Raw genomic sequence first — 27,525 nt, forward strand, 5'->3', positions numbered from 1 at the left:
CAGTTCTGTGGGTGAAAACGGCTTGTTAATGTAGAGGTCAGAGAATGGCCAGACTGGTCCAAGCTGACAGGAAGGTGACAGTAACCCAAATAACCATGCATTACAACAGTTCTATGCAGAAAAACATTTCTGAATGTACAACACATCGAATATTGAGGTGGCTGGGCTACAGAAGCAGAAGATCCTGCCGGGTACCACTACTGTCAGCTTAGAAAAGGAAGTTGAGGCTACAGTGGGTACAGGCGCACCAAAACTGGACAGTAGATGATTGGAAAATCATTGCCTGGTCTGACTAATCTTGATATCTGCTGAGGTACACAAATTGTAGACCCACTGCAGCCTCAGCTTTCTGTAACTTGGCTAACATGGTCTTCTGCTTTTGTAGTCCATCCGCCTCAAGGTTTAACATGTTGTGCATTCTGAGATGCTATTCTGCTCATTACAATCGTACAGAGGGATTATCTGAGTTACTGCAGCCTTTCTGTCAGCACAAACCAGTCTGGCCATTCTCCGTTGACCTCTCTCATCAACAAGGCGTTTCCGTACCTAGAATTGCCACTCACTGGATGTTTTTTTGTTTTTGGCACCATTTTTCACAATTCAAGTTTGCTAAAGCTAAAATGGATGCTGCTAAAAGGAATAAGCATCATCATTTGTAATTCAGTTAAAGGGATATTTCACCCAAAAATGAAAATTCTCTCATCATTTACTCAACCTCATGCCATCCCAGATGTGCATTACTTTTGCGGAACACAAACGAAGAATTTATAGAATAATATCTCAGCTCTGTTGGTCCAAAAATCACATTAAGGAAATGTAAAAGTAATCCAAAAGAATCCAGTGTTTAAATCCATATCTTCAGAAGAGATATAACAGGTGTGGGTGAGAAACAGACCGATATTTGAGTCCTTTTTGGAACTTTCACTTTCAGATGTGAAAGTGAAACTAAACAGGCACCACATGTGATATTCAGATGTAAAAGTGAAGATTTAGAGTAAAAAAGGACTTTTGATCTATTTCTCACCCACACCCACATTGTATTGCTTCTGAAGAAATGGATTGAACCATTTTCCTTTGTGATATTTGGAGCTACAAAGGTCTAATCACATTCACTTGCATTGTATGGACCTTCAGAGCTGAAATATTCTTCTAAAAATCTTAATTTGTGTTCTGTTGAAAAAAGAAAATCATACACATCTGGGATGGCATGAGGGTGAGTAAATGATGATTAGAGAATTTTCATTTTTGGGTGAACGATCCCTTTAATATGCGTTAATAATGTGCTTTTTGATTCATTGTTTTGTTTACAACTGTCTGGAACACATTTAGAGATATTGAGAATAAAGGTAATATTTAAATTTATTTTGTTTTATTAAGTTGTATAATTAATTAATTGATTTAAAACAAGATAGCATAAAAAAGCAGAACCACCAAACAATCCGTATTGGTAGATGTTGTTTCATACATGGGTATCATTGCCCAAATTTTGTAGGGGTGCAACCCATTTAGATAGCGAAGAAAACGTGTGTTTTCAACTTTTGCTGTAATTGTAAGAAGTATAGGTGTCTATCAGGCCTCAGTCTCTTTATGGACAAGAGTCTGATAATCAGAGATTTATCCTCTCCTCTCCTTGCTGTGTACAACCCTGCCCTGTCTCGTTGGGCTGTACATTAAACATAAGGAAAGGGGGCAATTAAGTCCACTCTCCACACCTGTCTGATGCATATATTTATTGGGCTCTCTCCCTGCTGGACAGGCTTTGGGCCCTCCTCGCCTGTGCTTTTTGGAGGTGGTGATGAAGGCCTGCAGAGGTCATTAATGAGGAGTGCTGGTGCTGATTTGACTCCTGCTGAACCCCACAGAGTCCCCTCTGACCCCTCACCAGTTCATTTGCCCTCATATGGCCAAGTGACCAGGGAGCCTCACAAGACCAGTGAAGGACTGGTGTAGCCGGAGGTGGAATACTTCCACTAAAGCTCTACGGAATGTGTGTGTTTGTATGTGCCTGCCTATGTGCATGTGCCCACGCACATAGGAATCGCCTGAGCGCTTGTGGCTCCCATTCTCTCTAGAGCTGAACCTATCGATTTCACAAGGCCTAAAAAAGTTTTCCACCAGCAAGAACAAAACTGTTAAAACAAAGATACACTTAGAGAGATGAGCAGCCTTGCCCTTTTGAACACAGAGGTTGACTCTGCAAAATGAAACTTTTGGAGTAATATACTGAGTTCATCAAATGTCACAACGTCTGGCTTTACCTTGTTTTAGATCTTCCAGACAGTTATGTTGAAGAATAAGGAGGTGTAATTGATTTGCCAAAGTAATACAAAAATGACTGCGACCCTTCACTTATCAATTAAAGTAACGAGTTCTAAGGATACCAACATGAGTAATGATAGCGAAGGTCCACCAGCCATGTTTAAGTCTGCTGTTTCATCATGGACAGATTATGTGTGCTCGGAGAAACCAGCGCTTGCTGTCTTGGGTTAGTAATGCCTTGATAAATTGATTTTGAGGCGTGAAGCTTCCTCGCTTTATCCCGAGGCTAGTCTTTAACCTGGCATAGAAGCCTTTTCGGGCTTAGACAGAATTAGCCCCTCATTGTAAAAGACCCTCCATTATGCTAGCCCACCTGACCTCCAAAAAAGACAAGTCCTTGTTCCCGGTGTCAGCCCTGTTTTCCTTATTTTTCTTCATTTAATTCCCTGTCAAACAGCAAGTTGCCCCCTCCCGCAAAGCTGAGGATAATAACCCGTGCAAACAGCAGGGCTATACTGAAGAAACAATTAAAGTCACTCTTCGTTTCAGAGCGCTCGAACACACACATATACGCTCACAAAGGGAAAAAAAAGGGGAGGGAAAAAGAAAAGGAGCGTAATAATGTCATTTACAAAACAGGCATTTGTCTACGATGTGTTCATTTGTTGGTTAAAAGTCAGGTTTTCCATTGTGTGCAGTTCATTTAGCATGTGTTTTTTTGGAGGGCTGCTCCTGTATTCAAGAATCTCCCATAGGAACTGAATGAGGCAAAGAGTGATTATTACTCTCCGGCTTCTCTCCGTTCACCTCACATCACTTCTCACCCTCCTGTCTGACTGTATAAGCTCAAGTTTATAAAACCCATATGTTGAAATGTATACTGAAATTGTGAAAATATGTGTAGGAAAACACAGATATTCTGATTTACATTTGTAAGCCTGTTCTTTCTAAAAGCCAATTCTGCCAGTTGTGCATATTTTAGACTTTGAGTGTCTTTGAGAGAGTCTGTGACTCAGAGGTAGAAGATCTTTGTGTGTACGTTAGTGTGTGAATGTTCTAGTGCTTGGCTGAGTGTTTTGTTGTGTCGTGTCAGGAGAGACGACTCAGGCCACATGTATGGAAGTGTGTCTGTGTGGGGGTGGGGGGGAACCCTACTAAGCTATACATTTGAGACTCGGTTAGCTAAATTTGGGGATGTCTTCAAAGAAAAAAAATATTCCTAAATTAAAAATGTGTTGAAAGAAGGAAAAAGTATTACATAACCTTTCAAACATGTGACTTTGCAAGAAATCCTATATTTATTGAAACTACAACATTTTTGTCATGCGCTACAAATGTGACAGAAACATTATTGTTTTAATAAATATTATCTCTAGTGCAAGCAATGGCAGCATGTGTTTTTTTCTTCTTCGTAATGTTTGAAGCACCTGCCTGCTACCATTCACGTATGTGAGGGTATTTATGTATTCATATCTAAATGTACAAAGTATGTAGGCATAGGAATAAATGTCAAGAACCTGCTGAAAACAAATCTAATCCCTGAGCACTTAACCACTCCACACTAATTGCACTTACTATTTAATAATAATAATAAAAAGCTCTCCTCATCTGTCTCTTTCTTCTGCGCAAGCTCCTATACTTCAGCTACTCTGAGAACTTGGCAGTGCAATACTGCAGATATTGTTGTCATTTGTATGACAAATTGCTGCTATGTTCCTCATTTGTGAGTCGCTTTGGATAAAAGCTTCTACTAAATTACTAAATATAAATTTATATTAAGGTTAGTCTGTATTTATAGTTATCTTAATATAAAAACAATAGGAGTCCATAATAAATAGCCCTATTTTGATAGCTAGATTAACATGTGTATATGTGTGCATGTGTGTTAGAGCACTGGCAGAGAGACAGAAGTTACTCCCAAACTGTGTCTAAACACTTGCCATATCCAAACTATATCAGTTAACCTTATGTTATATCTCGTCGGCTCAGTCCCCAGGTAAAGTTCTCCACGCTACAGCCACAGCGTGTATTTAATCATCCATCTGCCCGTCCTCAAATATGTGTGTGCTGCTCTGATAGGTGTGCATCTTTGTTGTTGTGGTGTAGCTTGGTTGGAGTTGAAGGGGAAGAGGTCTCTCTCAGCACCAGCAAAAAAAGAAAAGAAAATCCAGGGCCAAGAGTGGTGCACAGAAATTATTAACCATCCACACACACACACACATACTCTCTCCCAATTCTTCTTTATTCTCTCTTTCCTGCTCTGCTTCTCTCGCCTTATAAATGCTTCATGTCACCTTCAAACAGGGTCCGACTTGCTCCAGGAGAGGCATAGAGTGGGAGCGGAAAGAAAGAGAATTGGAGATGGCGGGGCATGGGGTTTGTGTACTGTGGGGCCATGGTGTTCATGGGATGGCTAGGTGGATGGATGGACAGATGTTAAAAATTTAGTTTTTGGCCTGTGCTGTAGTGACGGACAGGGACCGGGTTATCTGATTCTTTTTCTAACTGGATCTAGCTCCATCATTATACTCATAAAATACATAAAATCTGATATAAGAACTCCACCCAATACGTTCTGTCTGTTCACTCACACACACACACACACACACACACACACACACACACACACACACACACACACACACACACACACACACACACACACACACACACACACACAAGCTCAGGTGCAATCCCATCTTCAGGCAATACAAGTGTAAACATTTACATTTACGCATAACGCTTTTATCCAAAGCGACTTACAGTGCACTTATTACAGGGACAATCCCCCTGGAGCAACCTGGAGTTAAGTGCCTTGCTCAAGGACACAATGGTGGTGGCTGTGGGGCTCGAACCAGTGACCTTCAGATTAACAGATACGTGCTTTAGACCACTCAACACTTTTCTGATTGGTACTGAAATAATCAGGCAGTAATCATCTGGTAGAGCCCAAGTGTTGCACACAGTCAGTGCTATTTTATGGCTGGTTTTTACAGTTGCTCATGTGCAATTTAGACTGCAACACAGTACAAGTAATGTTCATTACACATAGACGCATTGAATTTACACCAAGTTTACGCCATTTTCTATTAATTTATTAGCTAACAAATGCAATTGAAAAGTCACCCCTTGCCCCAGAACATAGTCACATAGTTGATGGTTAGAAAAAATAAAGATGTAACGTATTTAGTCACTTTTATGAGAAACACTACTGTAATCAAATTGTTTTTTTAAAGTAACACAAAAAAAATTCAAAATATGTAACACCTTTACTCTTACGAAAGAAAATTACTTTTGCATTACTGTCAGCTAAATGTGTAACGTATCTAGTCATTCTTAGGAGACAATAATGTAAAACATTAGCACATCTTAAGTAATCAGATTAGTTTTTCAAAGTAGGCTAACATGTAACATGTTACTTTTTAAATTTAGGTTACACTAAATTCACACCTTGCAAAATATGTAATGTTAAGTACCATTTTTTTATACAGAAAATTCACCAACACTGCTTGTAAAGTATGTATTTCTGTTACAGTCTGCATGTTTTGAGGAGTGAACATAGTTTTTTTAAATTCTCATATCCTTTTGATATCTTGTGGTCATATCCTTTAATAAGGGCCGCTAAAAGTGTCTGTAGAGCTCATTTAATAAGAACCCCTCCCACAAAATCCCCATACACAAACAAACATGCGCTGACATTGTCTCCGGCGGGTGAAACAAACAGTTGAAGGGTCTCAGAAGGAGCGTGATTGCAAAGTTAATCTGTCCTCTAGTGATGCAGGCCAGCCGCAAAGCTCCTTCAGAGAGGGACACATTGTAATGCCTAATCAAGTCTGTATCAAACTAAATAATGCTGCAGCTTGAAATTGGAAGCCGAAGTCAAAAAGCACTCCCCAGCCTGTACTACAGGATAAGGCAATTAAGACTCTCTGTCTCCCAAGAAGTCAGGCTCTACTCTTATGTCTATGTATGTGCAACTGCCCTGCTCTCTTTCTCCCTCATGTTCTGTTGATGATATTGTTGGTGGTGTGCTGGGAACATCTATTTCCGGAGGGTCCCAGAAGCCACTGGAATCCAAGGAGGCCGTCCTCCTCCTAGGTCAGGGGCTTTCGGCACTGTGCCCTCCATCTGCCAGGGGGTGTACACTTGGTTTTTGGAGAAGGTGGGGCATGCGTGTGGTATTAATGGATCATGATGAGTTTTTCCTCATTCCTTTTTTTATTTTTAAGTTCAATATTTTCAATAGTTTGTGATGGTATTTTAATTATTGTGCTGAAAGTGTATTGTGCTTTACCTATTAGATTAGTTAGCACAGTAAAATACTTTCCAAGAAGTTGTCCTTAAATTCATCCCATTTAAAGCAAAGACACTACAGTCATTCATATGCAGACAGACATCTTTGGTGTTGCATTCCTAAGACAGCTTGTGAAATTTAAAGCAGTTTAGTTAAAATCTTGTGTCGAGACCCTGACATTATGTTCCATTCTGTTGCGCTCCATCCAGCTGTTTTTGTACGCAAGTACATATCCTTTTTGAACGCTCACTAAAAAATGCATCTAATGAGGGTCAGCTGAACCAGAAACAGCGTAATAGTACAGCACTTCTTAAAAGGGATGGTTCACACAGAAATGAAAATTGTGCCATTATTTACTCATCCTCATGTTATTCTAAACTTGTTTGATTAGTTTTTGTAGAACGCACAAGGAATTGATTGGCAGAATGGAACTTGCAGCCTCAGTCACCATTGACTTTCATTGTATGGAAAACAAGACAATAAAAGCGAATGGTGACTGAGGCTAACATTCTGCCTATCATCTCCTTTCGTGTTCCACAGAAGATATAAAGTCATATGGGTTTGAAACAACAAGAGGATGAGTAAATGATGATTGACTAATCTTTCAGGCAAGCAACAGACTAGTCGATTTTGAAAAGATGTAGTTTTGCATCCCTAGCATATAGCAGTTTTGGGCTCATGCCCCCACCTCTCTAGTCGCTCCCCTCTGTACCGTCCCCATTTGATAGCATCATGGCGGAGAGAACGTGATTATAGTGTTCTCCCTAGCGAGCAGCGATCTGAACCTCGTGTCACAATCGCTGACAGCCACACACAGCAGACAGGATTTAATCACGTCTACTCTCCCTCCATGTTCCCTCTTTTCCTCTTTTGCTTTCAATTGGGCTCATTCTCTCTCTCTCTCTCTCTCTCTCTCTCTCTCTCCCTTCTTCAATCCTTCTCTCTCTCTCTCTCTCTCTGCAGGTATATTGGAAACATTTTTCCTCTTGTCTTTGACAGGCGAGACAGATGAAAAACAAATTTCACATTTGATCTGAGCGCCCCTTTAATCTTTGACTATGTTTTCTTCTAGTGAACACAGTAGCTCTGCCGTGTGCATACGAGAACACGCGTTTTGTGATGTGAGTGTGTGTGTGCGTGTGTGTATGTGTTCGGATGCCATTGTGGTTTATGCTTTTCTTGAATCTTTGCATTGAAGAATGTGCTTGTGTGCGTTTCTAAGCACATTTGTGCCGCTGAGTGAGTAGTGTGAATAGTGAGTGTGTTTGAGAAGGAAAGAGTCAAAGAGTGTCGAGATAAATATATAAACCTTAATGTTCTGCATTGTGTTTCAAGGTGGGATTGTGCTAAGCTGATAAGAGGTCCTGACTGCTTCTTTCAATGTGTGTGTGTGTGGTTGAGAGGGGAATGCAGAGGAAGAAGGAGAGTTGACACTGCACCCAGGGCTTTCCTGAGGAAATGGCAGCTGACTGCCTTTAGCCAGACTTTCGCATCATTCGGCCAGGAATGTGCCATGTGTGCACTGGAGGAGTGTGAGAGACAGAGAATGTGTTTTCGTGTGTCACTTTGTGCTTAAAGGAATATTCCGGGTTCAATACAAGTTAAGCTCAGTCGACGGCAATTGTGACTTAATGATGATTACCACAAACGTTTATTTTGACTTGACCTTTCTTTTCTTTAAAAAAAGCAAAAATCTGGGTTACAGTGAGGCTCTTACTATGGAAGTGAATGGGGGCCAATTCTTTTTTCCTTAAAAAACTCTTTGAAAAATAAACTTTTTCAAAAGTATAGCCAAAAGACACAAAGAATATTCATATAAACAAGATTTTAGTGTGATAAAATGATGTTCAAATCTTTTCTAAGTTTTACAACTTCATTGCCGTGGCGATATAATGTCAACAAACCCTAAACCAACTAAAAATGACAATTTAAACAACTTTACAGCTCAAATAATATACAACTTTTAACAGAAGAATTAATGCAAGTGCTTTTATAACATTTAAGCTTCACATTTCTGCGTTTAAACCCTCCAAAAATGGTTTCCATTCACTTCCATTGTAAGTGCCTCACTGTAACCTCGATATTTTCTTTTGTTTTTAAGTCAAAATTGAGTTTTTTTGGTAATCAGCATTAAAACACAAATGCTGTCGATTGAGCTTAACTTAAATTGAACCCGGAATATTCCTTAAGTGTGTGCGCCATCTTCATGCTGGTTTAGGCTAAGGTTTAGACTTGCATAAATGTGTCGAGTTAAAGCAGCAATTTTTTGAGCTGTTTAAATAATTTCCCATATCCTAGTTTAATATGCCATTCAGATGTCAGTAACACTATGGCTTTGTGGTGCTATCAAGACATCGCTCTGTTGATTTGGCATCCTGACCAACCAGACACAGCAACATTTGCTAAACCAGTGGCATAAGTTTGTGGCGGGGCTATGATTATTGTTTAGCTTACCAATGGAAAAAGATGGTTGTGTTTGGGGAAACCTTTTTGAAAAAGGGGATTATTTTCGCATAAAATATGAGGGCTGACACAGTTTAATTCACATCATGCTTTTCTCCAGATTTATTTAAAGATTGTTTTGAAAAAAGAAAGAAAAACACAGTAGGTATCCTCTCTGGGTAACCCGTGTCACTATTAAAGATGACCCGGCAACAGTGTGTTTGAAATTTCTTTTGATTATTTGGATAAAATCTTGCTTAAAATACTCAAACACATTACTTCCATAGGCTGTCATTGTAAAAAAGCTATCGTGTGTCAAAGTAATGGCAGCAGGTCAACAGTTGCTAAAATAGGATTGGTCAGAAGAGCTATTAAGTCAGGGCTTAGCGAATGGTCAATTCCATTTGGTGATGGTAATGCCGCAAACATTACACACTTCACCAAGCTAAATAGACTATATAATATGTTGCTACTTTTGAGGCCTTCACTGAATAGAGATTGTCAGATTACAATAGAAAATGTTGTTTTTGTGCTTTTGTGTATATGCGTGTTTGTTTCTTTCCGTGTCTCATCTCTGTCTTCCGTCACATCAGATGGGTTTTTGGATCTCTAGTTGATTCTTGTAAAACATCAAAGTTACTCTTACTTCAAGCATCCTCACAAACACGCAATACACCTAAATCTTTCTCGAAAGAGAGCGAGAGAGTATAGAAGGAGCCCTGGACTGGGTGCAGCATACATGCCTTTAGTGAAAATGAAGTAGAAAAACAAAGAAAGAGAGAGATACTGTGTAAGACCCTCTTTTGACTTGAGCTGTCCAAATTCTCCCAAAAGCACGAAGCTGCCGGAAGACACCACAAGTACTCTCGCCATCCTCCCACTCCTGTATGTGCTGGCTCTCTTTCTCTACACCATTTCTTTCTTTGACACTGCTTACTTGTCCCTCATTCCTGTTAGGGATGGGTCATGATGGTTGACTAGTCATCCAAAAGCCGAATAGTGAACTAGTGAGGTTGACGAGTTTAGTTTAAAGGGATAGTTCACCCAAAAATTAAAATTCTCATTGACTCACCCACATGATCAGCATTAACACCATCGTTATAGCTCCAGCGGTTAAATTAATGTCTTCTAAAGCAATACTATTGCGAAAAATGATTATTATTTAAGTACTTTTATCTCTAAATCATTGCTTCCGGTAAGCTTCACGAGAGAGTTTCACTCGGTCTGTCGTGAGACTTATTTGTGTTGCCATTTTACAGACGTAATCTCCCATTCTCCTCTCGGTTTAGACATCCAGGATAAGCACATAAATGCACCATTGTGAGTAAACATACAGATACAAATACAGATCTGAACCAGAACCAACCAAGCTTCTGTACAGCATTCCTCCTACTCTGTCTTAAACAGTGCTGCTCTTCCGGGTGTGTTGCACGTGTGTCAGTTCTCGCGTGTCTCTATTTACATTTAAAAATTACTTAAATATTCATAATTTTCACACCAAAAGCAATCGTGTCACTTTAGAATACCTAATTTTAACAGCTGGATTTGTATGGATGAATTTTATGCTCTGACTGTCAGTTCTTTTTGGAGCTTCATAAGTCGGATCACCATCCCCTTGCATTTTAAGGACCTACTGAGCTAAGAAATGTTTGTTTTTCTTCAAATGTGTTCTGGTGAAGAAAGAAAGTCATAGGCAGCTGGGATATCATGAGGGTGAGTAAATTATGAGAGATTTAAATTTTTTGGGTGAACTAACCCTTTAATTAGCTTCTTTAACTTAATTCCCTTTAATGAACCACTGCTAGAACCATAACATTTCAGAAATAAATTTTTGGTCATCATGCTGCATCTCGCTTGGTTTAAGTGTCAAGTGTTGCGTTTTTAAGATGCAGTGTCTGTTCCATTTCGCTGCGCTCTATCCAACTGTACATCCGCAAAAGTAAGAACACTTTTTATGTGAACGCCTTTTAAAAGGCTGTTCAGACATGAAATGTTCCTGCACAAACAATTTGTACAAAGCACAACAAAAGGAACAGTACGCAAGTATCTCAATGTGTTTTTACAAGTTCAAGTTCTTTTAACTTGGTTCTCAATACTGGTGCTGAAGTAGCACAGCACTAGACATTTTGAATGTCTCCCTAATTTAACACACCTGATTCAATGCATCAGCTCACAAGAAGAGGCTCCAAGGCCTGAACTGGGTGTGTCGGATAATGGAGACTTCCAAAATGTGCAATGCTTGTGTACTCAAGCACCAGAATTGAGAACCACTGGACTAGTCCATTTTGAAATTGCCGTAGTTTTGCACATCCTTAATTCCTTTAGCTCAGATCCATTGGCCAGGGCTGTTGTGTGTGTTTTTTAGATGAAGCTGCTGAACAGTTCTGCATGTTTGTAGTGGTGTTGTTTTCTGAACGTGAGGGAGCGGTGCGCTTATGGTCTGGGCCCAGTTGGTCTTCCATGTGTCCCTGTGCCATGTAAGCCTTCAGCCCCCCTCCTCCCTGCTTTACTGCGTTTCTGGCCAATGTTGCTGTTTTGTGTTTTTAAGGCTGTTTTGTGCAGCAGAGCAGTTTCGCTGCTGATAAACGTATTTGGTTAATCAGCTTCCCTCTCCATCCCTCGGTCTAGATTTGGAGGACAGGCTATTGAAGTTGAAGCTCTTATGGGAAAACCCCAGGCTGTCAGATTGGCACCACCCTCTACCAATGCAAGTGTGCCACAGACCTGTGAGATGTAGCTGGCAGCCAATGCATTTAGATTACGAGGATCTGAGGGCGCTACTGTCAGCTGTGGCCCATTCTGCAGGAAATGCCTGTACCACCCTTACGGGCCAGCCTCCAAAGCCTGATTGGACACAGTGACCCAGTTGAGTGATAAGGGCCACAGCGGAGTTCCTGCTGTTCCCGCTTCTGTACTGTGCTTGGGGAATACTCATCCCTGTCACTCCATCTCTGCTGTCATTCCACTGCAACTGTGTGTGTGTTCGCTTTCTGGGGTGGAGCTGTCACAGAATTCGCCTTGCATTCAAAACAGCTTTGGCTGCTGGGAAGGAGTGAATGAGAGACGTAGACATTGAGGAAGCAATCTCCTCCTGCTCCCGTCAGTGGTGTGGTGGTGACAAATAGCTGCTTGAGTGTAAATATTAGTTTTTGTTTATGCCACACTCTCGCTGTCAACATGGCAGCGATTGTTTGAATGGTGATATTCTTTAGCGGTGGGAATCTGCAGGGACCTGTCTATGCAATATTGTGTAGAAATCTGGGTTGCGATCTTTTTTTTTTTCTTTTGTCATTTTAATCCCCTTTTCTCTCAATTTGGAATGCCCAATTCCCACTATTTAGTAGGTGCTAGTGGTGGCGTGGTAACTCACCTCAATCTGGGTGGCAGAGGACAAGTCTCAGTTGCCTCCGTTTCTGAGACAGTCAATCGACACCTCTTATCACGTTATGCATGACACCGCAGAGACTCACAGTACGGGAGGCTCATGCTACTCTCTGCGGTCCACGCACAACTTACCACATGCCCCATTGAGAGCGAAAACCCCTAATAGCGACCACAAGGAGGTTACCCCATATGACTACCCTCCCTAGCAACTGGGCCAATTTGGTTGCTTAGGAGACCTGGCTGGAGTCACTCAGCATGCCCTGGAATCGAACTCGCGACTCCAGGGGTGGTAGTCAGTGTCAATACTCGCTGAGCTACCCAGGCCCCGATAATAATGATTTTTTTATGATTTCTTAGTTTTGTGTATTGTAATTCGAAACTATGATATTGTGATATAGTTTCACATTCATCTTTATTGGACATCTGCGGATCCTCCTAATTCATTGTAGAGCCATGAATGTATCAGATCATATCACATGTAGACTTGTCAGCATCATTGAAAAATAAAATGTTTTGAAAGGGAAAAACGTACCTTGGTACCAGCGTGTTTATCATTACCTGAAAGCCCTAGCAGTCCAGCTGTACGGAGGATCCGCGTGGACATCTTTACAAATGAAATAAATCATAGACTTATATCCTGAGCTCGTTTTGAGTTTGCATTTTGGTCTAAATTATTTGAGTGTTCATTTAGGTAATGCTGTAGTACGTTTCATCTTCTCTCACACTTGCTCTGAGTGGTCGATCTCTACGTTCCCCAAAAAAGATAAAAATGTTTCTGAAAATATCTGGTTTTCATGTTAGAATATTGTTATAGTGTATCACAATACCTTGAAATAAAGTCCCCCCTCCCCCCACTACTAATCAGGTGAAAAGATGAAAAGTGGTGGGGGACACAATGTAAACATAATTCAGCCTGGCTCATGAATATTAATTAGGTGACGTAACGTTCATCCTAACGGATTTGCTGAAAATGGTCCAAACCATTTACCCTCTTTTATGTTTGGGGTCAAATTGACCCTACAGCAACTTTGCCATCTCTTATGCTACATTTTTAGAAAAAAATAAACATAAAAGTTGTCAACCAAATGTAAACACAACAAGAGGGCTATTTTTACACTGCAGAAGCACAGAAGCTGCATCTGAGGTGGCATTTATGTGTATAGACTATTTAGTGCTGCTCTGAGCATGCATAATTGCATTTACACAGCAAACATTGCATAAAAAATGCTATAAGATTCATGTTTAAAATAAAAGATTATGAATATAGGTATATGAAATGAATTAAATATGAAGCTGTACTTTTAAATATGAAACCAAATTATGAAATGTATGCTCTGTCATGACAAAAACAAAGTTTAAGGCTGCTCTGATGAAGCTTTTAATTTACACCGAACCAAAGCAGCATCAGAACTGCCTTAGATTGTAGAGGCTGAGGTGGGTCAGAAATTAGGCTTAATTTCATCTGGCTTTTATGCTGCATTGCAGGTTTACGTAGAACTTTGAGCAGGCACAGAGCAAAATAAAGCACAATAGCCAAATAAAACTCCTTAAATGTAATGATTATTTTCCAACAAGTTGGAGGAATAAATGGCTGCTCCACCCCTACTTCTAACATTCTGTGACCCTCGACCGGATGCAGCAGGAATGGTGCAGTAATTCTGCTGCAGTGATGGTCACTATCTGGAGCCATTGCCGAGGTCTAGTGTGCTTTCATTTTAAAACCATATACGTTCTCTTAGTAGAGCTGTTTTGCTGCTGTATCTTGCCTTTATCGGTGTAGTAAACACACACAAATATTGTATACAATACCGGATGAGCCATACATTTTATCTAAAGATATTTGTGTGTACATTTGTGTTGTGTTCATGTGCTGTGTCTGGGTATTAATCTTTGGTGGTTGCCTTGTTATGTGTAGTGCTTACGGGAAAGAGCGTATGTATTTTTATATGCGTGTTGGCAGGAGTGAATTGCACCATTCAGAGAGCAGGCCCACGAACAGCGCTCTCTTGGGTGTGTTTGTGCCCGCTTGTGTGTTTGAGTAAGTGCATGGGCTTCTTTTTACCATGCGTGCGAGCGAGCGTGGGTCTGTTCTGGCTCAGGTACGCCTCCCCCCTCTTGTGCTGCAGCAAGATGACTGTGTCTCTGGAGGTCTGCAGGTCAGCGTCTGGAGACACAGCCGTGCGTGTTCCCGTCATTCTCCCTGCTATTAAAAGCTATTAAGCCATGCAGAACAAGTCAGGCTTTTATCTATTATTAATTATCTGGAAATGAAAGAGTCTCCCTCTCCTTGTCCGGCTCTCGCTCTCTCATTCATGGCGAGACCGTGTATTATAGGATGACCGTTATGGCATCATTAACCCAGAAAGATGGTAGTGATGGACAGTGGTCTGGATCTCTTCATTTATTTAATGTTTTTCTCTGTCCTGGGGAACATGGGTGACGTGAAGCCACACATAGCGGTCCTTAAATCAGCTCTACCCCAGGACTTATGAGTTTGCTTCTGATTGCCTTTATTAAATGTTGATTGCCTCACCGTATGCTTTTAACACCAGGTGCGATGGTCAAAGGGGCCCTATTGACTCCATGAGTTGTCAGGCATCACGTATTTAGATGTATGAGGAATGCATTACAAAGCTGTGCATTACAATGGTTTTACCACAGTAAATGGGTGCTTTTGCGTACACCATAAAACAGAGTTTAAAAAAATCCCTTATCTGGTAAAATTATCAAGGATGCCCTTATTAGATGCCTTATTAGATTTTCCATTGAGTAAGTTAATAATTTTTAAGACTTAGTCCACATACACACTAATAAGTTTTCATTTGAATATGGATTGATTTTGTTGCGTTTACACTTCTAATCCACACTAGAATATATATTATTTTTCACCAAAAATTTAGCATTTTGAAAATTCTTTTCATGACACCTCAAATATACGGTTACGGAGAGCGTTTTTTTTTTTTTTTTTTTTTTTATGTCTCCAGTGTAGAAGAGAGCCATAAACGTAGCAAAATCTGAGTTTTCAAATGAAAATGGACTAGTGTGGATGTGGCCTAACACCCTGTCTACACCGAATGCAAAAGTTGCGTCAAGTCAAATAGATCCAATAATAATCAATGAAGCTCTCTACAATGTAAGCGTCTATTTCTGAGACGCTGCAGAGCTACTCCAGCCATTTTGTCATCCGGTCCATCTGATATAAAATTTCCTTTCCAAATATCATATGCGTGAATGTTTATTGCATATTTAAATCGCTTCTGACTGTTATTTTAAAGCCAGCTTGTGATGTTTCAGGTCTGGTCTACTCATTTAAATGATCTTTCTTAGCAACAATATCATTAAAGCAATCATTATAAAATAAATGTTTATACCAGTGGATTTCCTTTGAAAATAAAGTAGGATACAGTTTATTCACCCATTTAACTGACGTTGAAGTCTACTTTAGCTCATAGCTGATTGGGCTGTGCTTTTTGAATGTCATTTATAATGTTCACTTTTACGCTTGTTCATGTTCACTTGAACTTATTGCAGCATGTCGTGTCAACTAGTGATGCACTGAAATGAAAATTCTTGTCCGGAACTGAAAATTATGGACGCTGAGCCAAAAAACAATTTTATTTTAAATTAGACTTTGTCTATAATTGGAATGTTGGAATAATAGAACAATTCTAAATGTTCTTATTAGAGGTACACCGAAACCACTTTTGTTCTGTACCTCCATAATAATAATAATACATAATAATGCATAATAATAATAGTAAAGTGAATCTATACAATAATAACGTTTCAGTCGCAAATTCTCAAATAGAAAAACCCTCTGGCATTTATTTTGGTGGAACATTCCAGGAAGAACTTTGAGCTGCGCTTAAAACAGTAGTGCTAAACTAACTTATGGCTTTGATTGTATTCAATATAATGCACAAGTCATATGGACTACTTTAATGGTGCCTTTATGCTTCTTTAATGCCATATTGGAGCTTGACAGTTACGGCTACATAACACAATAATGGAGAACTGGAAAACACTCTTCATTAATGACCAAGAGAGCGAACACTTCACTTTGGGGATGTGGATTTTAATGAGCAACATAAACAATGCTTTTCCAGGATTTTAAAATAACCATTTCTGTTCACATTTTCTGCCAAGATTTTGGCCTTTTTGTCTTGGTGGCCGAAATTTTGGGTCATCCATAGCATCAACAGATGTGCCCTGTGTAGACAGTGTGTAACTGTAGGCTCTTTACTGTTGCCAAGCAACTTGACATTAATACAGATTTGAATTGACAAAAATGGATCAACAAATTTTAAATTTTAACATTTTAAAGCTGAATTGTATTATTTCTCTGCCACTAGCAGCACCAATATGTTTACAAATATAATGATTGTTTTCATACAGTCTGCTATTGTTCAGCCAGTCAGGTAGTTCTGCCCCAAAGTAAGGGCAATGCCAATGTTGCTATGTCTGTCCGGTCAGACAGAGTGCAGTTCTGTTTGATGCCGCTAAATTATACCACCGTTAACAGAACGCCAGCATTCATTTTCCAATGATGTTTTCTTTTCTTTATGCAAAGTTGAACCCCCAAATTATCTGCTACTCTATATGTGTGTTACACATATTTATTGTGATAATGTCTGTGCCACATGTTACACAGGAAGAGATCAAATGCCCCTCCCTCAGAGCCTTGGACATGACATGATTAATCCTGTGTGTGTGTGTGTGTGTGTGTGTGTGTGTGTGTGTGTGTGTGTGTGTGTGTGTGTGTGTGTGTGTGTGTGCGTGCGCATGCAGTGTAAGCGACAGTCTGGGGTCTGGGCTCCTAGATCTTTTAGGAATTACTTTTAGGGACATTCAGTGGGCCCCTGATTGTGATGTGTGATGATGCGGAGGCAGTCATTGGCCCTGCATGGGCCCATTCTAATGAGAGGGTCAGACCGCAGTGCACTCTGTGCCCAAACACCTCGCAGCTGGACACTAATCCCAGGGTGCCGGAGAGCTGTTTTGTACTGACAAAATCACATACACTTTGCTCAGACAGGAGCATGCACACACACACACACATACACTCAACACGCATACAAACAAGGCAGGAACACAAAGACATAAGGGTATGAACCCATTCAAATGCATGGGCTCATGTACGCACAGGGCACACACACAGACACACATGCCGAGCTGCAAATAGGGGGCTGCTAATGGCTTCCAGTGGGAGAGAAGGAGAGCAAGGCTTTATCCCTTAAGTGTCGAAGACTTAATCATACAGAATGGCCCGGGGCCAGTAACAGGGCTGTATGGCACGCCCCTCCACACATGCATTAGGTATTCTGGGGCGGAATCGCATGCAGACGGTTGCTGCAGAGCCGGGCCCAGGTGAGGCTTCCTCTGAGCGCTCGCGCGCCCTCACCCTTCCATCTCTCTCTCTTTCTCTCTCTATGTCAAACACACATACCAACACAGTGGTTCACAAGAGCTTTCATTGTAATGTCATCCGAGATGCATCTGCATAATAATCTTACCATATCTGTCTTTTCTCTCCCTCCACCCGTCAAGTAGTCTTTTTTTTTTGTCTTTCTCAAAATGTATTTTCATACAAGCCCTACTAGCATGACTGTTTAAATAACAGTCTCTTTTTTTTTTCTTTTTCTTTTTTCCCTGATTCTTCCCACCCCACTCTTTCCTGCATAGCTCTGCAGTACAAAACCGTTCTTTGAAGCTTTACCTGCAGTGTGTGTGAGTGTGTGTGGCCCTTACTGAGAGAAGCATGCCCGTGTGTGTGTGTCTGTGTGAGAGAGAGAGTCTGCATATGCATGTGTGCTCGTTAAAGGCCCTCACAGCATCAGGTCCAAGCGTGAGTGCGTTTCTTCTTGCTGGGTTAAGAGATGAGATCTTGTTCTTTGTGCACACAGCGGCTTCTCGTTGTCGGGATCTCTCGCGGTGCAATGCATCCCTGATTTGATAGCAGAGGCGATCCTAACGGAGTTCCTTGCTGAAGTTTAGGAGAACAATGGACATTATCCTGCCAGTCACAATGACGAGGATAAAAACAGATGAAAACCTGCTTCACCCCCCGGGTTCATGACTTTTCTCACCGAGTTATGTCCAGAGGGGAATTTTATGCAAGTCTCATGCTTGTTGAGCCCCTAAATTACGGACCGAGATCCACACCTGCTTTCCTTTCGTACAGTCCAACGTTATACACTGTAATCCTAACCAGTGCAGCAACAGTTGATTTTTTTTTTTTTGTGTTTTATTTGTTAAAGCTGCACTACTATTTCATAGCACTGTAATATTCATTTGTTTAGCGTGTAACCATCTTTCTATTATAATTTTACTGCTAAATAAACAGTTATAGAAATGTAATATTTTAATTGTTATGTTGCATATTTCTGCATATTATTTTCATGTTTAATAAAGTATTTTTCATCCCCATCATTATTGAATCCTTTTTTTATGTTTTTAGTTAGCAGTGTCTTTGTAAGCTGTGTATAGACGTACTATTGTAGTATTTTGGTTTAGTTGCATTTTCAACTGAGGCTGTGTAATATAATATAACAATAATAAAGTCTTCCATTTAACTCATATGAGCCATATCACGAGTTTCACCTCTTAAATTGATAAATATAGTACCATTCAAACATAATAGTAGATAAAGCACTTGAATACTTGACATATTAAAATATGGCAGCAACTGGTGGTAGTTTGTTATCAATGTAAATTCGTGCTTAGTGTGTCAGAAAAGCACCGTAACTGTAAAATGTATTCATTCATTCATTCAAAATATGTAAATATGAGTGTTGTTTATCTTTATCAAATCAAGTAATATATCCATTTTAAATGTTTAATAGAATTTCACACTCCGGGTTTTGGAAGTCTCTACATAATATTTCAGTTTAACTCTAGCACATAAACTTGATGTCAATACTTCAAATGTATGGAAACATGTTTTGTTCAGAAAATTGGCATTAACGCAAAAATATAGTGTCACATAATAGAATTTACCCCAATCGTTAATCATGACGACAGTATACATCCTTGAAAGACAATTTATTGTACGTGAAGCATTACTCGCACTGTTATGGATTGGTCTTAATGGCATACCTGCACAGATCCGATGTTGCAAACACGTCTGCGTCATGACACTTCCAGGAGTGTCAACACAATATCTTGTATCATGCACCGGTCATTGACAAGTGTACAGAGAACAAATTAATGGCCACTTTTTGTGATGAATATAATCATGGTAGCCATCCGTTTATTCATTAAAGTTCCTTTTACACACCATTCAAAATAATAGATGGCAGTCATGGAATTATCCCCCAATACAAAAAACCATATAATTTCTGTGCACAAAAATGTTTAAAATTAAAAATAAAAACAATACTAGGAGAAAATCTTCAGTGTGCTTGTTCGGAACACTAACATATAGCCCAATTCTATAAAATTATTGTTTAGCTTACTTTTTAAAAAAATGATGGCAAAATTCCCTGTATTAAATTAAATTAAATAATTTACCAAACAAAAATAATATTGTAAACCAAAACGTATTTGACAGTGTTATTTTTAAGCATGGCGTCATCACACACACACCATTTTTATCAATAAAAGGCCATTTGAATGGAAACAAGCAGTGACTTCAAATTTACGCATTTTAACTTTGTCGATAACAAAACGAAAAGTGGATGGAATCTAGATTAATGACTGATTCATTACAGAATTTTTTTATTTTTGTGTGAACTATCCCTTTAAGTGTTATGTTCAGAAAGAAATAAAAATATGTACTTGATATAATCAGACCTGTTACATATTCAGATAAACATATCACGTGTTTATCTGTGCATTCTTAGTGTGATTTCCCCATACCCTTGTTATTTTGGTAGAGAAGTGTTCACAAGATGGGCAAGGAGGAAGCTGGGACCAGCTTGACAAACTCGTAAGACACTTTAATGTGGCACTTTACAGTGTACATTAAACACTACAACACTGCTGCTTTTCAGCAGCTCCAACACATAATGCTTTTCAGCATTACACCATCGACACACAGACAGACAGCTTTGTGCATCTCTCTCTCTCGTATGCCGCTGTCTCCTCTTTTTAAATACTCCCGCTGCCCCTCACTGGAACGCAAGACCGGTGTGGCACACAGGTGGACCTCAATCACCACTTATCTTCCCGGCCCCAGACGCCCTCGGCCTGCTCTGCTCGCCACAGTAAGCATCGGCAGTTGTTAATTTATAGCACTCATTTTGAAAACAATTAAAGGCTATATCATTCTCTCACCGGCTGGCAAGTGTTTTGGCGGCTTAATGCGAGCGATGTATTTGCCATGTTGTCGTGACATGCTTGTTTGATCTCTACCCTCGTCCCATTCTCCACTTTGCTATGCTCATTGCTGTGTTGCCGTCAGCTACACTCGTGTATATTAGTCTGTGCGTGTGAGTGTGGTGACTGCTGTTTAACACTGCTTAACAGGACCCAGAAATGCAAATAACGCTGCACGCTCACTCCAACACAGCAGTAATTAACTGAGAAGGAATTTCAATAATATAGAAATAAATTGTGTCAAGGATTGTGTGTGTGTGTGTGTGTGTGAGTGAGATGTAGGGAGGGAGTTTGAAGATGGCCCTTGGGGGAAGAGTGTTTTTTCTCTCATTCTTTCCCTTAAATAATAGTTTAAATGAAAGAGAAACAGCAGTCCACCCCTGTAGCAGTGATAAAAAGGGGGAGATTTCTCTGGGTGCTGATTATTTATTAGCCCCTTCCTGCCTGAACGATTCATACATAAACAAGCGCAATCAAATAAAACAATAAAAAATTAGTAGTTGTAGCATATTTGAAGTTACTTAGCATGTTATAGGTATAGTTCCATAATCTGGAGTTACAAATTGTGAGTGTCATAGTCGTATTTACGACTGTACATAAAAGCATGCAATCACACTGGTCAGCCTGGTCAGTGGTGTCCATTTTGGATCTTGAAATGGAGTCATGGTGTAAATCTCTCCTACTTCCTCTGGCTCTGGAGCAATTGGCACTGGCGGGCAAGCATGTTAAGGAAATGGAGAGTATCCAAGGTAACATTTTAAACATGCTGTTATCATTAGACTGCACCCCACTGTATAAAGCTTTTACAAGCCTGAGCTTTTCAGGAGGAAGGAAGCAGGGCCAGTGTGTGCAATGTGGACCTTTTGTGTCTCTATTCTGAAATGCCTACCATGGATGAGTATACAGTATTTATACACCCCTTATCCTAAAGGCTAGGGTTTTGTTTGTTTCTCCGCATGCCGTTGCATCAGGTGCACTCTGTTCTGCACAGAAAACTAAAGGATCTTTGGCCTTAAGTATTAAACTTTGGTTTGCTGCACCATTTGTGCTATGGACATGAATGATACATCAAATCATGCTGGTCATTGTGAAAAGGTGTGCTATTACTTTTAAAAGCAATCAGGCAATTTTCACAGACATTTTAAAAAACCCATAGACATAAATTGACTTAAATTTAGGGACCAGAATATCATAGAGACTTGAGCTTTTTTCTCCCTCTCTTTTTTTTTACTACCAATAAGAATTGCAACCACTCAAAACAACCTAGCAACCAATAGAAACCACCCACAACATCCTAGCCACTCGCATTTTCTTCAGAAAATCTAAAAATCTAGTAGAGATAGTTTATAGACTACTTTGAAAATGTGGAAGTTGTTGATTGGTGAATGTGGATCCAGTGGACACATCACAGTTCACAACAACAATGCTTTCCTCATCCACGGTGCCAGGGGATGAAGACAAGATACACAGAAATAAATATGCTCAGCTAATGAGGGAGAGCAGGAAGAGACTTTTAATAGAATGCTGCTTTTATAAACTCCTAATGACTTTTTTCCCTATCACTTTCATCTTTTCTTTCTTTCCATGCTAGGTTTCGTTTGGCTGTGTGGATCCTAATGTGTGAGGTCTTTATATCCTCTTGGGTTGTTTAATTCTTGTTTTTGGGAGGCTTGGAGAGTCTGAGTAACTCAGGACTTTGTATGTGCTAGGAGCCATCTGTAGTCCAGTGGTCTACAGCTGTACGGCCCATCCCTATAGAAGAGTGTCCAGCCACTCCTTTATGTGTTTGGGTTCAGATTTTTATAACTGTGATTATTTATATTCTATAGCACCTGCAGTCACTTTTATATACTGTACAGTGGCTCCAAAAATATTTGTACACTTCACTCTTAAAAATGTCTAAATGTAATTTAAAGGAAAATAAAAATTCAGGTGAGTAAAGAACGACAGAATTGGGTGAACTTTCCATTTAAGTGTTTAAATATTTCTTGGAGCACTGTATGTCTTCTCATTCACTGATAGTGCTCTGACCTTTGACTTCACTCTGGATGTGGAGTTGTAGCTACTTGTGTGTGTGTGTGTGTGTGTGTATGTGTGTGTGTGTGTGTGATGTGTGTGTGTGTGTGAGAGAGAGAGAAAGATAGTGATGCAGAGTGAAAGTATGTCTTACTTGGCTGGAGCCTAGTGCAGTGCAATAGTGTGTAGGAGGCAGAGGTCTGCCAGTGCTGCTGGCAGCTTTGTTTTTAGACAGCGATCTGGGCTCAACTGTGTGTGGTGCTGTTGTGCTGAAGCCTGAGGCTGACAGAGCTGTCTGTGTGTGTGTGTGTGTGTGTGTGTTTGAGAGACGTAGGGCATTTGTCTAGCATAACCCTCTTCCTCCTCCGCACTCCTGCGCTCTTTTTTTCTCTGCCTGACTACACTCCAATATCCTTCCTCTAATGAAGCGGGAAATGGGGGATGAGTGGCGCTCTGATTGGGAGTAATTTAGCGCTTTTTTCCTTCTCCATTGGGAAGATGTGTCTTCAGGAATGTGACGTCCCTCATTTGGACGAGGAGTATTGAGCACTCGGAGTGGAGTGGATGAGATTCGGGTCGCTGGTTCACTATACATTCTTGGATTGCAACATCTTATGCTAGTAACCAAACTTTTACATTTCTGTGGTGCTTGCTTGATAGTTGGTTGCTAAGGTGATATGATCTAGTTGTCTGGTGGTTCCAATTGGCCAAATTCAAAAGAGCCCAACCGAACTCTGTGTCCACATGTCCAAATCTGTTTTCATTTGAAAACACACTAATTTCGCTACATTTACACCTCTCATCCACACTAGAATGGCATTAGCCTCTACCGAAAATAGAGACCTTTAAAAACACTCTCCTTTACTACTTTTGGAAAACGGTGTAGTTTTACGGATTTTTATCATCCGGCTGGTGAAAATCAGTTTGATCACTTAGAAAAGAAAAAACAGATCTCCCCAACAAACTGCCTGCTTTGTGGTATAATTTATGTCTTTAGTGTTCTGTACAAGTTATATGCCAAATACTTTTTAATACATTGGTTTAGGGGTTCTGAAGACCTATGTATGAGTAATACTGATGCTTGCCTCAGCAATCACCACCAATTATCTCATCTTAAGGAAGGTAGAAGCTTTTTGTGAGTGTGGGTGTCTTAGTGTATTTAGCACCTGCAGTGTAGGCTGGGTTTCTGGAGAGACCCATTGCTTTCTGTGTATTTGTATGTGTTTGCAAGTATTTATGTTTTTGTATGAGTTTGCAGCACTCTTTTCAGACTACTGGGTGCATACCATAAAGCCATGGGGAGAGCAGCCCAACCCAGCATAGTGGAGAACAAGACAGCAGATCTGACTAGAAAAAGCAGCATGATATCTCCCCTGATAAACAGTGCAGTATGGAGTCGGAACGGCTCAGGCCAGGAGAGAAACATGGGCTGGAAGCATTCTTTGAATAGAGAAGGAACAGTACACACAAACATTAGGAATGTGCAAAATCACATATTTTCAAAGTTGATTCGCTGGTGGGTTGCCTAAAGGACTAGTTGACTAATCGGTATTAAGGCTGGTTCACCTGACCCCGATCGGACACATTTATTTAGGAGCATTGGATGCATTCTGGAATCCAAAAATGGCAAGATTGGGCGTAACACAATGGAACATAATGCAGGGGTCTCAAGACATTTTTGAGAAACAAGTTGAACTATTTTAAAATTTACTTGGTGTCTTAATGCAACACTTGTGGTTAGATGTTCAAAAAAGCATGCAAGATGCAACGCAACCACTAGTGACATCTGTCTGAATGTGTATAACTGAAAACTACAAACTAGCTGCAAACTAACAACTAAAGCACATCGCCTTTAGCTTAAGCACAAATTAAGCACATCACCATTAGCGTCACCTCTAAAAATAAAAAAAAAAACAAAGAAATATGCAAGTAAAAATCTTGATAAAATAGTTGACCTCATTAATCAACCAGTCAGGTGTTGGATGACTAGTTGACCATCTTAACCCAATCCTAACAAACTCTCTCAAAAACATAGAGCCACAGAGGAAAGCAAGAGCACCTCCATGTCTGGAACAAGGATAAACAAAACCAAACACCCAGCCAAGCATCATTTTGGAATGGGAATTTGAGTAACAGAGAGGAAAAACTTGATAGACTCTGAAACAAAGGACAAGAGAAAAGGAAAGGGAATGAGAGGTGAGACGTAACCCTTGACTTTGAAAGGAGTGGAAGAGAGGAATTCAGTGTCCTGTTAGCAAAGGCCTTCTGTTATTTCTGGGCTCCAGAGCTTGGCATCTGGTAACAGGCTAGTCATTCTGACCTGGCACGGCTCTTTGGGCCTTGATGGCAGGCTTTGCGCTGGAACTCCTGAGCTCCTCGCCGGAGTGTCTGCGGTCATCATTTTCCTCACATCATTTTCCTCAGCTCTGAGAGGGAAATGGGTCTGTTGGCCTTGGCATCAGAGTAGAATATGGAATAAGGGGGGTGGTAGTGGAGTTAAGTTCACACTGACCACCCTGCTGGGAGCAGCCATGGTGTGAGTGGCGTACGGTGGCCCGGACAGCACATTCTCCTTTGGTTTGTGTGTTTGAAGGAAAAAGAGAGTCTGTGTGTAATCAAGGAACTGATAATGTGGAAGGAATGCAGTATGGCTGTCAGGGACAGTGCAGTTCTTGCCTTTTGCAAACCCTCGCTCTCTATCTTTCTCTTCTTTTGTCTCTCTCTTTTTCCGTCTTTCTCTGAGAGTCTTTTCCTGTGAGGAAATGGGTTTAGTGAGACTGCAGTGATGCCCAATGCCAGCGAGAGCATATCTAACCACAATTTCCTTTACACAGAGCAGATTTGGTCTCCCTCATTGCTCTCTCTGTCTTTTATTTTCAAACTTTCTTTCTCTTATAAAAGTCTCTTGAAAGGAACATTGCTCAAAAATGAAAATTCTGGAATTATTTACTCACCCTCATGAAGTTCCAAACTCATTTGAGTACTTTCATCCATGTAAGACAGAAAGGCAGAATATACTGGCTGCTCTTTGCAACACTATGAAAGAGAATGGGGACCGTGGCTGTTGAGCTCCAAAAATGACAAAAAGACATCATAAACGTAGTCCATAAATTCCAAGTCTTCTGAAGCCATATAAGCTACAAATAGCTTTGTGTGAGGATTGTCCGCCACAGCTCTCAGATCTCATTCGTGCTTTCGCATATTAAAATGTGACGCATGAAGACGCATGAAGACGCAGTCTGCCTGGTTTGATGTTAGTGACCTTTCTGCATATATCTACACTTCAAGGAATATTCTATGTTCAATACAATTGAAGCTCAATCGACAGCTTTTGTTTCAAAATGTTGATTACCAAAAATTAACTTGCACTCGTCCCTCTTTTTTTTCTTATTTATATTTTTATATATATATATATATATATAAAAAGCAAAGATGGAGGTTACAGCGAGGTATGTACAATTGAAGTGAATGAGGCCAGTTTTTCATGGGTTTAAAGGCAGAAAATTATAAATAATATAAAAAATATTTTGGTCATCATGGCAACGAATTTGTAAAATTGGATATAACTTTGGCACAGAAAACATTCTTGATTTTCTCACTCTATAAAGAATGTTAACATGCATAGTGTTAATATGTTGTGGCTATACTTTTGAAACTGAGAGTATTTACCATTTATGAATTGGCCCTATTCACTTCCATTGCAAGTGCCTCAATGTGACCAAGATTTTAGCTTTTTTAAAGAAAAGGAGTTATGAATTGAGATACATTTTTGTTTTATTCAGCATTATGCCACAAATGCTGTTGATTGAGCTTAACTTCTATTGAGTCCAGAATATTCCTTCAAAAGTCCTTACCAGTTCTTTCATGCTGAAAATCAATGTTCATGCACTAATGCCTCTGTCGTCTAATGTGGAGGGGTTGTGCAAACTACCAACCTTGTTTGTTGTTGGATTTTTAAAAATGTCCTCACAAATATAGTAAAATGTGTAAAAAATATCAACAGGTTTCTGTGTGTTAGGGGTAGAGTACAGTAAATATAATTACCGTAATATGAATACTAATATAGCTTCTAAGTTCTGTGTGCGTGTTTCCATTTTAGACTGTAGAAAGCTGTGTGCCAAAGTGCTTGGAGGCTACGGGGTGGGGGTCAAGTTCTCATTGTGTCCTGAACACTGTTTCCTGTTTGTGTGCCAGTGGGGCTTCCTTCCTTGACTATGCCCAGGAAAACCTTCATCACACATACGTCCTCTCATCTCAATACCTCCCGTTACCTGTTTTTTCACCTCCAAAATTAGCAGATAGACAAACAAACAATGACCACACACACAATAAAGCCCTTTGATGTACATCCAGCAATCAGATCGAACACATCATAGACACATAGGCTGCCATTTAGATAGCGCACTTCTGAAAATAATACCATAAATGTTTGCATGCTCAAAATGTGTGGTTTGGCTTCACAAGCATTCTAATGTCTCTCTCTCTCTCTCTCTCTCTCTCTCTCTCTCTCTCTCTCACTCTTTCTATATTTATATATATATATAGCGGTAGAAGAGGCCGAATCTACAGACTGCGCCAGTGGCTGGGACTCCTCTGTTCAGACAGGTATGATTTCAGCCGTTAGTGGGGCGTCCAGCACATCCTTCAATGATACGTCCAAAACCCCCGCACAGAGCCAACCCCCTGCATCACAATCTATAATATCAATTCCACATGGCCTTCAGTCCTGTGTGCGGGGCGGGGGGGTTAATAAGGCACAAGAGGATGGCGCCCAGGTGCATACTGGACTGGAGGCTTAGTTGTGCTTCCTGTCT

At 40.2% G+C, this 27,525-nt stretch overlaps 1 protein-coding gene across 3 annotated transcripts in view; it reads left to right on the plus strand.

The window, feature by feature from the left end:
- The window catches only part of LOC127623383 (zinc finger protein 423-like), a 195,218-nt gene that overhangs the window by 7,027 nt on the left and 160,666 nt on the right, over positions 1 to 27,525 (plus strand). For 2 of the 3 annotated variants that reach the window (XM_052097824.1, XM_052097826.1), the window contains exon 2: positions 27,257 to 27,316. The exons of the other annotated variant lie outside the window; for it this stretch is intronic. In XM_052097824.1, the coding sequence (XP_051953784.1) occupies positions 27,257 to 27,316 (60 nt within the window). The remainder of the gene's footprint in view (positions 1 to 27,256; positions 27,317 to 27,525) is intronic. 3 annotated transcript variants of the gene reach the window in all.

This window comes from Xyrauchen texanus, chromosome 29 (genome assembly GCF_025860055.1).
Source record: "Xyrauchen texanus isolate HMW12.3.18 chromosome 29, RBS_HiC_50CHRs, whole genome shotgun sequence".
In the NCBI taxonomy this organism is placed as follows: Eukaryota; Metazoa; Chordata; class Actinopteri; order Cypriniformes; family Catostomidae; genus Xyrauchen; species Xyrauchen texanus.